Source organism: Pogoniulus pusillus, chromosome 22 (assembly GCF_015220805.1).
Source record: "Pogoniulus pusillus isolate bPogPus1 chromosome 22, bPogPus1.pri, whole genome shotgun sequence".
Lineage (NCBI taxonomy): Eukaryota > Metazoa > Chordata > Aves > Piciformes > Lybiidae > Pogoniulus > Pogoniulus pusillus.
This window is the reverse complement of record NC_087285.1, coordinates 20,118,341-20,130,904: the sequence shown is the minus strand read 5'-3', so window position 1 is coordinate 20,130,904 and position 12,564 is coordinate 20,118,341. Positions and strand designations below refer to the sequence as shown.

General features: G+C 41.6%; 1 protein-coding gene across 4 annotated transcripts in view; it reads left to right on the top strand.

The window, feature by feature from the left end:
* The window catches only part of CNOT6 (CCR4-NOT transcription complex subunit 6), a 42,222-nt gene extending 32,364 nt beyond the window's left edge, over nucleotides 1-9,858 (top strand). For all 4 annotated transcript variants that reach the window (XM_064162113.1, XM_064162110.1, XM_064162112.1 and 1 more), the window contains exons 10-12: nucleotides 745-975; nucleotides 2,386-2,588; nucleotides 5,358-9,858. In XM_064162113.1, the coding sequence (XP_064018183.1) occupies nucleotides 745-975; nucleotides 2,386-2,588; nucleotides 5,358-5,570 (647 nt within the window). In that variant the 3' untranslated portion in view covers nucleotides 5,571-9,858. The remainder of the gene's footprint in view (nucleotides 1-744; nucleotides 976-2,385; nucleotides 2,589-5,357) is intronic.
* Nucleotides 9,859-12,564: the final 2,706 nt, after the last annotated feature.

The window sequence follows — 12,564 nt, the reverse complement described above, 5'->3', positions numbered from 1 at the left end:
ATAGAGTGCCCTTCCCTCTTCTCCCTTCTTTCCCAAAAGAAAGGGATTAGATGGAGAGAGAGAGAGAGGAAAGGTAAGCACACCCAAATAAATAAATCTCACTCAATTTGGAAGTTAAAAAGAAAAGTTTAACAGTAAATTAAAAAGGTATCTGAGGTAAGGAAGCTACAAAGGTGTAGGGAAGGGAAAACAAATGCAAAATGTGTAAATACAACCAGATTTTGGATGGTGATGGCTTTGTCTGCCTCCTGGGTGATGGCCATGTGGTGAAACAAAGAGAACCAAGAACAGGATGGTGATGCTGGTAAGCAGGGAGGCAGAGAGAGTGTGAAACAGGAAGTCCCCCTGCTTTTAGGGATCTTTAGACAGGAAGGGGGAGTGGGCTAACCATCACCTGGTACTGTTCAGACCCACCCCTGGGGGGGATCAAGACCACCTAGGGTCAGGTTGAAGGTTACTCCCCCTGGAGGTTTAACCCTATACCTACCTCTATCAGGGTAGCCTGTCTGTTACTGGTCTTGAATGTGAAACTCAAACATTCCTAATCCTTTGTATTGACTAAAGCCTTTAGTAGGTGTGAGAGGAGTTGTATGACCCTCTTAAATGAAATGGTACTGACCTTCTTGAAGTTACACTGGCATTGCATTTTATTGTTTCCCTCCCTTCAAATACCTCCTTTAACCTCCAGCAGGAGTGTTGTCTGCTGCTGACCATCTCATGTAAACAATGAATTTTGAATTTTAGCTGGAAAGCCACATCTTGGGATGGAAAAGCAGCTAGTCCTTGTAGCTAATGCACATATGCATTGGGACCCAGATTACTCTGATGTGAAGCTGGTTCAGACTATGATGTTCCTGTCAGAGGTAAAGAACATCATTGATAAAGCTTCTCGTAGTCTCAAACCTGGTGTGTCAGGAGAACTTGGAACCATTCCACTTGTACTGTGTGCAGATCTCAATTCTCTACCAGACTCTGGTAAGTGTTCCATTTCTTACAGATTTGGTCTCATTCTTTTTTTTTGTTTGGCTGCTTGAAGTATGTAAAATGAAATGTTAAGGTTTTACCTTTTTTAAAGGCATTTCAAATTTGCTGTTTGATGTCATAAACTCTCAAGGTAGAGGAAAATAAGAGAGAAAAAAGGTAGAGCTGTTTCTTTTTGTGAGTGACCTTAGTGTTTATGCAGCAGTGTGGCTGTGTCCAGTCTTTCAGGAGCAATTTTGTTGTTATCTTATAGTACAGGGATGGAAAGGAAGAAAATACCTTCCAAAAATAACTGGAAATGTAGGAGGAGTCCCTGCCTGTGGCAGAGGGCTTGGAACTGCATGAGATTTTTAAGGTTCCTTCCAACCCAAAGCATTCTGTGATGATTTGATGGTTCTGTGGTAATTGGCTTCTCTGCAGTCGAAGGGTGAGAAGATAGGTTCTTCTCTTTAAAGTTGCCACCATAGACTTTATTTTCTGCAGCTCAAATGTTTCACTGCTCTGTAAATTCAATAATCTCCTACCAGAGAGGATGCTTCAGAGCTTTTGACCAGCAGACAACTTCTTTCTTCACTTGGTGGCAACTTTATGAAGCACAAGAGAAGAACAGATTCAGAGATAACTCTCTGGCTTTCTCAGGTACCTACCTGAAGTGCAGAACTCAAAAGCCATCCTTATTGCTAGTTGTTCAATAGAATAATCTCCATTCCTGCCTCCCCTTCCTACTGACCTCTGCTTGGCAATTCTTAACATCTGTTAGGGTTGATAGGAGCAGTTCTCCTCAGCAGCACTATAAATCCAGTCTGTTCCTTTTTGATCCCAGAGGGCTGCTGCAGTAACCAGCTCCTGTGTCTGGTTGTGTCTTCACACAGCTAACTGCTGCCTTTGCTTCCCAGAACCTCAGCATGGCTATTCTGAAGTTGAGGCATGATAAGTTGACCTAGGACACACAAATCTTGGTAGTTTGGCTCTGCAGCATCTTTAGAGTTAATTGTACTTGAAGTAGTGTAACCAAAGCTGACTGCTCATTTTTGCAGCACTTCAGCTGAAGAGCACAAAGAGCCAAAACTGTTTAGCATAGAGACAAGGAGAGGAGGGTGCTGACTACCCAGCTTCTGTAGAGTTTTACATCCACTTTTCCACTCTTCCCACCCATGTCTGTTCTTTAGTAACCATCCTGGGATAACTAATCCTCCTGGGATTTCTATTCCAAGCCTCTCTCTATTCTAGGTGACATTTGTTCTTGACATTGCCTTACAATATTTTACTGCTGAGTTGTATTGGATGTGTGTTAAGATCTTGCTTATCTACAGCATAAAGGTGCTTGTCTCCCAGGTACCTACACACTCCTACTTGCTGAATCCTTCTTAACACCTTCTTGTGTGTCTCTGTCTCTCCTAATAGGTGTTGTTGAGTACTTGAGCACTGGTGGGGTGGAAACAAACCACAAAGATTTTAAGGAACTGAGATACAATGAAAGTCTTACAAACTTCAGCTGCAATGGGAAAAATGGAACAACAAATGGAAGGATTACACACGGTTTCAAGTTGAAGAGTGCCTATGAGAATGGTCTAATGCCTTATACCAATTACACATTTGACTTCAAGGTGAGGACCTGGCTGATATTTTGGGAAAGATTTCTGGTTAGAAGCTTAGCCATTGTGATTTGCTGTGCAGAATTGTTGAGGAAAGAAGTTCATTTGGGTAGCTAACAGTAAATGTTCCAAGTTTATGTTGAAAACTTGGAAATGAGAGAGCCCAACACTTGAGTCTCCTAGAAAGCAACTTGTCCTTTTTCTTATTAGTAGCTCATAACAGGTCATAGGATCACAGAAGCATGAAGGTTGGAAAAGCCCCTCAGGATCACCAAGTCCAACCTAGAACCCTGCTCTACAAGATTCACCTTAAACCACATCCAAACCACCCTGAAACACATCCAGCCTGGGTGACTCCACCACCTCCCCTGGCAGCTCTTTCCAGTCCCTGACCACTCTCTCCATGAAAAACTTCTTCCTAATGTCCAATCTAAACCTCCCCAGCCTCAGCTTGAGGCCATTCCCCCTTGTTCTGTCTCCAGTGACCTGTGAGAGGAGCCCAGCAGCAGCCTCTCCACAATGTCCCTTCATGTAGCTGTAGACAGCAGTGAGGTCTGCCCTCAGCCTCCTCTTCCTCACACTAACCATCCCCAGCTCCCTCAGTTGCTCCTCATAAGATTTATTCTCCAGGCCCTTCCCCAGCTTTGTTGCCTTCCTCGGGACCTGCTCCAGCACCTCCACAGCTCTCTTGTATTGCAGTGCCCAAAACTGAACACATAGCACTTGAGATGTGGCCTCACCCAAGCTGAGTCCAAGGGGACAGTCACCTCCCTACTCCTGCTGGCCACAGCATTTGTAATCCAAGCCAGGATGCCATTGGCCTTCTTGGCCTCTAGGGCACACTGCTGCCTCCTCTTCAGCTGCCTGGGCACACTGCTGGCTCCTATTCAGCTGCCTGTCTGTTACAACCCCCAAATGCCTTTCTGCAGGCAGCTCTCCAGCCACACTGCCCCAAGCCTGTAGCCTTGCTTGGGGTTGTTGTGACCAAGTGCAGGACCTGTCATTTGGCCTTGTTGAAACTCATCCCATTCCTGTTGGCCCAAAGAAGAGTTTGGGTGCTGTTAACCTTCCCTGTAAATAGGAAGATTTTGTGTTTTTAAATACTCCAAGCTGAATGAAATAGCACAAGAGAGGCACTTGAGCTGTCAAGTGCAAGGAAATAATCCTTGTTGCTACTGGAAAATTGTGTTCTGTTGCCTGAGGGAAACAAAGATGGCTTTTTTTTCCTCTTCAAATCTGCACCAGTGTGATTTGAAGCTGTGTAGAGAGCTGCAGATTGCAGCCCACAAGAGCCTAGCAGAAGTGATACAGGGTGGACTGTTATTTTCCTGATGTGTGTTGAACAGCCCATGGCATTCAGGAAGAAGTCTCCTAAGGTGGTGATGTGCTCCAGAGAAGGACTGGGAGCGTTTTACTGACCTGTGATGCTGAGCTCACCTTTGATTTGAAAGAATCCCTTTAGTCAAGAGTGTTCACTAATCATTTAATGTCTCTTGGTTTATGTATTTATTTCTCTTGTGTTTATTTCTCTGTATTTATTTCTCCTGTTTCATTTCTTCCCTCGTTTTAGGGTATTATTGACTACGTCTTCCACTAATCATTTCATTTCTCCTCTTGTTTTAGGGTATTATTGACTACATCTTCCAATAATCATTTCATTTCTTCCCTTGTTTTGGGGTATTATTGACTACATCTTCCACTAATCATTTCATTTCTTCCCTTGTTTTAGGGTATTATTGACTACATCTTCCACTAACCATTTCATTTCTTCCCTTGTTTTAGGGTATTATTGACTACATCTTCCACTAACCATTTAGTTTCTTCTCTTGTTTTAGGGTATTATTGACTACATCTTCCAATAATCATTTCATTTCCCTTGTTTTAGGGTGTAATTGACTACATCTTCCATTAACCATTTCATTTCTTCCCTTGTTTTAGGGTATTATTGACTACATCTTCCACTAATCATTTAGTTTCTTCTCTTGTTTTAGGGTATTATTGACTACATCTTCCACTAACCATTTCATTTCTTCCCTTGTTTTAGGGTATTATTGACTACATCTTCCACTAACCATTTAGTTTCTTCTTTTGTTTTAGGGTATTATTGACTACATCCTTCAATAATCATTTCATTTCTTCCCTCATTTTAGGGTATTATTGACTACATCTTCCACTAATCATTGGACTGGATGATCTTGGAGGTCTCTTCCAACCTGCTTGATTCTATGATTCTATGATTTAGTTTCTTCTCTTGTTTTAGGGTATTATTGACTACATCTTCGACTAACCATTTCATTTCCCTTGTTTTAGGGTGTAATTGACTACATCTTCCATTAACCATTTCATTTCTTCCCTTGTTTTAGGGTATTATTGACTACATCTTCCACTAATCATTTAGTTTCTTCTCTTGTTTTAGGGTATTATTGACTACATCTTCCAATAATCATTTCATTTCTTCCCTTGTTTTAGGGTATTATTGACTACATCTTCCAATAATCATTTCATTTCTTCCCTTGTTTTAGGGTATTATTGACTACATCTTCCACTAATCATTTAGTTTCTTCTCTTGTTTTAGGGTATTATTGACTACATCCTCCAATAATCATTTCATTTCTTCCCTCATTTTAGGGCATTATTGACTACATCTTCCACTAATCATTGGACTGGATGATCTTGGAGGTCCCTTCCAACCTGCTTGATTCTATGATTTAGTTTCTTCTCTTGTTTTAGGATATTATTGACTGCATCTTCCACTAATAATTTCATTTCTTCTCGTTTCAGGGTATTATTGACTACATCTTCTACTCTAAACCTCAGCTAAACATACTTGGCATTCTTGGACCTTTGGATCATCATTGGTTAATAGAGAACAATATAAGTGGTTGTCCACATCCACTCATCCCTTCTGACCACTTCTCACTTTTTGCACAACTGGAGCTTTTGCTGCCTTTCCTGCCTCCTGTAAATGGAATCCATCTCCCTGGCAGGAGGTAGTCAAGTACATTTTTAGAGGGCAACCTCAATTTAACTTGTACAATTGTAAAATCTGAATATAGAGGAGTGAGGTATGGCCAACAGGGATTGTTATTTTGTTTTGTTCTTTTGTTTGTTTTGTTTTCTTAATAATCTTAATCTTAAATCTAATTATTTGCTAAAGACATAGTAAAAGCCAGGTGCTATCAACAGACACAATTCTGAGCCCAACATCCTTTGTATAGCGATTTAATAGCTTACAGTTCAACCTTCCTCTCTTTTCTTTTTCTCCAACCTGACATTTGGGGTTTGTTTTTTTCCATGCCTTGAAAATAGGGAATTGTTATACAGGATATTCTCTTTGCACAGTTATCTGTAGCACTACTTCTTTTGAGGCCAGTAGGAACATCCACAGAACATTCTTTTGTTTCCCCCTTCTCCACCCCCACCCTGTACTTCACTCCTTCCTTTTTCAGACTTGTTTGTAAAAAAAAAATAAATAAAACAAAATTAAAAAAAAAAAAGAAAAAAAAAGAAGAAAAAGGAAAAAAAAAAGGAAGAAAAAAAAAAGAGGAAAAAGTATAGAATTTGAATTTAGCCTTTATTGATTGTATATGAACAACAGGAAAAAAACAAAAACCAAACCTGATTTATGAGATTTTGTACTTAAAAGGAAGAAAAAAAAAAAAAAAAAGGAAAAAAAAATCATCATATTTGGAAAAAAAATGATTGTATTGTAAACTTTAAGGCTAAATTTTTATCTGTTTTCATGTGTTACAAAAAGGCCAGCTTGTAAAAGAGGTTGTCACAGGTTTTCTCTGCTAACGATTTGCACTGTTAGGGTTTCCTTAGCCCTTCTCTACGACTTTATGTTCAACCCAGAGCGTTGCTGTTAAAATCCAAGCTTCTACAATCTTAATATCCTACAGAGATACAATCTTCGTGTCCTCCAGAGGGAACTAAATGCATCCTGTCTGGCTCTGATTTCTTTTAGAGCTAAGAGCAAAACGGAGTTCTTGCAGAACAGATAAGCTAAGCAGTGACTCTATAACGGCCCCAAAACGATTGCCGCTGTGTAGTGTATACAGCTCCAAACGTTTTGCCCCATCTCTAACTTCCAAAGTGAAACGTTTCCCATCTCTAACTTTGGAAGTGAAATGTGTACAGCGACTTCATTTCTCTTTCAAATCTCTGTCCTCTCTCCACTGTGCCTGCTTCAATTTGTTCTCAACTTAGCACTGCCTGTGCATGCAGAGAGATCCTGTGCATCCTCTTTTCGTTTTTTTAACCGATGTTAACACTTGTGGAAGATTTTATGAAGCTACTTTTGTATAAGCTGTGGCATCTCTTGTGGGGCTTATTTTTTTTCTTTCTTTTTTTTTTTTTTTTTTTTTTTTTGACTCTCACACTTTTGGGAACATGTTCAGGTTATGGGTACACAGTTTCTAGCTTCGTGCACTGCTTCCTTCGGTGTCATTGCACAGTGCCGTCTTTTCCCCACTAAGAATCGCTATCATGTGAGTTCTCTTGAAGTGTGTTCCTTGGTTTCAGAAAGTGTAAGTCCTTGAAGAAAAAGAAAACAAAGCAAAACACAATCCTGCATTATATATATATTTTTTTTCCTCCTTCTTTTTTATTGATGAAGCAGTGTAAAAATAAATGCATTTTCAATACAGGTCCCAAAGACAATTCTTCAGATCTAGAAGTGTTAAGAGTGTACCCTCAGTGCCATTTGTGTCGTGAAGCCAAGTACCTAACAACTTACAAATCTATTTGTTAGCCTAAAAAAGGGGAGAATTTATCATCTCCTTAAACTAATACAACTTGAATAATCAATGTAAAGAGTTTTAAAAACAGAGACAGCTTGGTCTTAAAACAGCTTTTGTTTCAGCTGCGGGCAGGGAAGCAAAAGGACACTGAGCATTAAGGTGATAAATTTCTAAGTATTGTGAATTTTTATATATATAAGAGAAATGGATTGGTAATAATGCTTCAAATTTTTTATTGAGGAGTCATCAGCACACACCAACCTGCTCCAACTGGTCTGCTTTAGGGCTGGAAGAAGCGAGGAGCAGCTGGGATGTGGCAAATGTACAGGTTTTAAGATTTCACTAGGAGAAGTTTTGATCTCGAATCCTTGTCTGGGACCTGATCTCTTGGGGTTGCTTCGGTTTGGTTTGAGTTGTGACAACACCAAACGTGTCCAGTTCATAATCAGTACCTTGAAACTCTGGTTAGTGTTGCTGTAGTAGACTTTAATGAGTAGTGTTAATTTTTTTTCTGTTTGGTTCTTTTTTTGTTCCCTTGAGGTTTAATTTTTTTCTCTTGTAAAGTGTGAATAAAAGGTGTTTTACTCCTGTTTCCTTAATGATGTCTCGGTAATGTACATCATGGCAATTTCCAGTGCTGATGAGCCACTTGAGCCTGTCAGACCGAGCAAAAGTTGTCTGTTTTGGTTTATTTTTTAATCTCAGTTTTTTTGGTTGTTGTTTTCTGATGATCTGGATTGTGTAACGAGTCCAGAAAGCTTTACGGAAGGGGAAGGGAAGCACTTAACTCATTTTGTATTTCTTAGAGGGGGATCATTTACTTTTAATAGATGCTGGAGCTTGAGTGCACTTGTTAGATTCTAAAAGGTTTGAGCTTTATCCAGTATGTGTTCTCCTGTGTTGCTTAGTCTTAAAACCCATTGGAATTGATGACAGCATGTGGAAGTGTGGCCCCTTGTGCTTTTGGAGACACAACCGTTCCTGCTCGGTCACCTCACAGGCTAAGGGTGCGTCTTTAATATCGGTTCCCTCCAGCTTTTCTTCTAGTCCATCATATCCCAATTGAAAACCCACTGAACACATTGAAGACACTCCTTTGACTTCACTGGGTTTTAACTGGACTGCAGCAGCTATGGCTTGGGGGCTGAAGGGGGTGGAGAAATATTCTGAGTATTAGGGAAGGCCCAGATGGCACCGAAACAGAGCTGAGAGAAACTTTACTCACGCCACCTCTCCGAGAAAATACCTTCCTGTGTCAAAACCAGATCTAACTCTGAGGTCTCAATTTCCAGCTCTAAGATAGAACAAGGCAATAAACTTGTGTCTTCACAAAAATCCAAACCTCTGCTTCATAGTTTTTGATGTCCAAGTGGTTCTTTGCAAGGCTTTTTTTTTTTTTACCCGAGGTGGGTTTGGGTGTTTGCCATAACATAACCTTCAGTGTTCTTGTTGTAAAAGCACACCTAGCAAAAGTCACAGCCCAGCCCTTGGGGTTGAGAGGTTTTATTTAGGTTAGGCCAAGCTTTCACTTCGAGTACAGTCAGCCATATCTTGTCTAGTTTTGATTTACCTTTACCAAGAGTTTTGGGTGTCAAAGTGTCAATGGAACTACACCTTTAACTAAGAAGGATTGATTAGAGTACAAGACTAACACCACGACTTACTGCTTTTAACACAGCCTGAGTAGGGAGGGGAAAGAGCATATGTGAGCTGGGGTGTGTTGTAATTATTTTGGGCTTTTAGCAGCCTTTTGGTCTTCAAAAAAAAAAACCAACAACAAAAAGGGTCAAATTTGGCTGGCATTTGACCAAACGTTGCATGAATGCATCTTTGTAACTTTATCCAATCTCTCAAGTGGCTTTTGGGGTTGGTTGGTTATTTTTTTTATTGAAGGCAGACTTTGACAATAGCTTCGAGTTGTTTGTTTGGGTGTTTGGTTGTGTTGTTTTTTTCCCCACCACACAAACCTGTACAAAAGACAAAATAATTACAGCACTGTTGGGGAGGAAAATAGGAAAGCAAACTTAATTACACTGTAAACCTTTAAACCATTCAGTTAACTGCTTTTTTTTTGTAGCAAGCCTTTTCTCATCCAGCCAGACACAGTATTTTTTAGTATGTTAACTCCTTTTATTTTCTTTTTGGTTGCATAAATTTGTAACACTTAAGTGTCTTTGGTATGTTTAAGTAGTGTCTAAAATAGAATATCTTAGTCTTTATTCACAGTACTTCTGTATAATGTGTAATGCACTGGACTAACTCTTGTTTACCATTCATGTAACACAAAAACCAGCACATTATCTGCACTAAGCTCAAAGAATGTTGCATTTGTCTATAGGCAGCTCTTCAACAAGATCAATGGGAAACTGAATATGGTCTGATGGTAAACAAGGGCTTTTACTGTTCTCTTCAGTGGAACTTTCTTCTTGGTCAAATTTTAACTAGTTAGTATTATATTTATATATACAGGGTCTTCTTTTTTCTTTACCAATGTATTTTCCTACTCATAGCTGACCAATAAATCCAATATCTGTTTCAAACCTTCTTGAAGTCTTAATTCCTATTTTAATTCCTTTAAAGCCCTTCCTGAAAAGCTGTGCCTGCAGCCAAAGTGAATGACTCAAACGTATCAAGGGCAGAATGGAAGCTGTAAGGAACTTGATCGTCCCAGAAGGACTTTCTGTGACTTTATAGATCCACAGGCCAGAAAGCTGCTTGAATCAGTTGGGTTTGGATTGCAAAATGAACCTGATTAGTAATGCCTGTAAGGTTTGTGGGAAACTCCTGGCCCAGCCTACTCAGATCTCAATCAATCTGGCCATCTTCTGACCTTCCCCAGTCAGCAAGGTCAGTTGTGATATGTAAGGTCCAGACGTGTTTGTCTGGGTCCTGTAGACCTCACACTATGCCTCTTTCCACCCCAGAAAGCTCAGTGGAGGCAGCTGGGAGGGAGTAGAAGACTTCATTAATGTACCATGGAAGGGGAACAAAGTGAAGATTCATTGCATCTTTTATTCATTTCCCTCTCCCAGAATAAGTCCTTAGTTTATTTTAATATCACATTCTTCTGTCTCAGAGGGTATGCATAGCAGTCCAGACTCTTCTGGTTTGTATCCATCTCTGGCAGCAGAAAATCTGGAAGCCCTGAGCCCTCTTGCTGTGTGAAGCACTGAAGCACACAAGACCTCTCTTCAGAGCCCAGTGCAGCAGGCCAGCACTGCTTTGCTGTGGCAGGAATCATCTCCTTCAGCGTTTCTATCCATGCCACATGCCCCAGAGTGCTCAGCTTGTGTCTACTGAGTCCACGGCAGACTTAAGCAGTGATTTCTCTGGTTTTGTCTCCTGGGTGAAGTTTTAGTTCCCACCACATCTGAAGTCTTGCCACTAGATGGTGTGGGTAACACAGGCTTCATCTGCTGAGTTCTAGTGAACATGCTGATGGAAAGTGAGGCTTGGAGGCTTTGTGGAACTTCAGGCCTAGGAGTGAACCTTTTGCAGTGGCAACAGTTGGTTTGGTAGCATCCATGCCAGTTAAACATTGGCTTTGTGAACCCAGCTTTCATGATGGGAATAAAAACGACCTGGTTGGTCTTCAGTGGTGTAATCCTCAGCCTTAGCTTGCTGCATTTAATCTACTTAATGTACTGTAAGATGAGCAGGGCTCTTACAAGGTTCCAAATGGGAGTTCTTGAGCTCTTTAAGTAGTATCTGCTACCCTGGCATGGGAAGATCTATCTCTAGGGAAATTCTGTGCCAAGCTAAATGGACAGCCTGATGTCCTGTCCAGGGAGTCTATATGGGAAGCAGCATCTAAAGGCAAAGGATTGAGCTGAGCTCATGTTCAGTGCTTCTGAGCCAGGTGGGAGAAAACTTTGTCTTTACTTAACTTGCAGTAAAATAATTACAGCTGTTGGAATAGAGTTGAACACAAACCTACCTTGGCCAGACTCTGGTTACTGCTCCTTCCTGTGTGTGCTGGCACTTCATTGGCAGAACCAAAGTTGAGTGTGTGCCGTACAGGGTGGGCATGTCCCACTTGGTACATGTGACTGTGGCATTTCTTTTCTACTGACACATGGAGCAAAGGAGCCTTAAAACATCTGGAATTGAGCCCAAAAATAGGGAAGGAGAGAAAGAGATGAATAAAAAGGACAACAGTGTGCAAAGTACATCAGGTGACCTTTGAGGAGAAGCCACACTTCATTAAAGGTGAGTGTTCTGCTTGCTTGCTTCCTTTTCATCTTCCTCTCCTCACTGATTGTTGGCTCTCTAAAGGTTTGACTACTGCTTGCATGGAAGGCAGGAAAGCTAATCAAGCTGTGGGGATCTTCGATGCAATTGAATGTTTTCTTGCCCCTAAATAAGCCTTACAGGTTACTAGTTTTTAAAGATGGGAAGGTGAAATCTGCCTGGGGTGTCAGTTGACTCCTCATTGCTTTTAAAAGTGCTGGAAGTTCACTGTGAAGAGCCTTACACTTCACAGGGCATCCCACACATGGGTCCAGGCAATCCCAAGCACCAGTACAGGCTGGGCAGTGACTGGCTTGAGAGCAGCCCTGAGGAAAGGGACTTGAGGGGTACTGGTTGATGAGAAGCTCAACAGCAGCCTCCAGTGTGCAAGTGCAGCCCAGAAAGCCAACTGTGTCCAGGGCTGCATCAAGAGAAGCAGGTTGAGAGAGGTGATTCTTCCCCTCCCCTACACCCTGGTGAGACCCTACCTCGAGTACTGCATCCAGTTCTGAAGCCTTAATTACAAGAACAGGCTCAGTGAAGGGCCATGGAGATGCTCAGAGGGCTGGAGCAGCTCTGCTATGAGGACAGGCTGAGAGAGTTGAGGTTGCCCAGGCTGGAGAAGAGAAGGCTCCAAGGAGACCTTATTGTGGCCTTCCAGTACCTCAAGGGAGCCTACAAGGAAGCTGGTGGGGGATTTTTTAGGGTGTCGGGTAGTGATAGGACTGGGGGGAATGGATCCAAGCTAGAGGAGGGGAGATTCAGATTAGGCATTACAAAGAAGTTCCTCACTCTAAGAACGGTGAGGCACTGGCACAGGTTGCCCAGGGAAGCGATGGAAGCCCCAGTCCTAGATGGTTTGAAGGCCAGGCTGGATGTGGCTCTGAGCAACCTGATCTGGTGTGAGGTGTCCCTGCCCATGGCAGGGGGTTGGAACTGGATGATCCTTCATGTCCCTTCCAGCCCTGACAGTTCCATGCTCCTATGATTGTTGCCAGGCCAGGTGGGCTGGTATG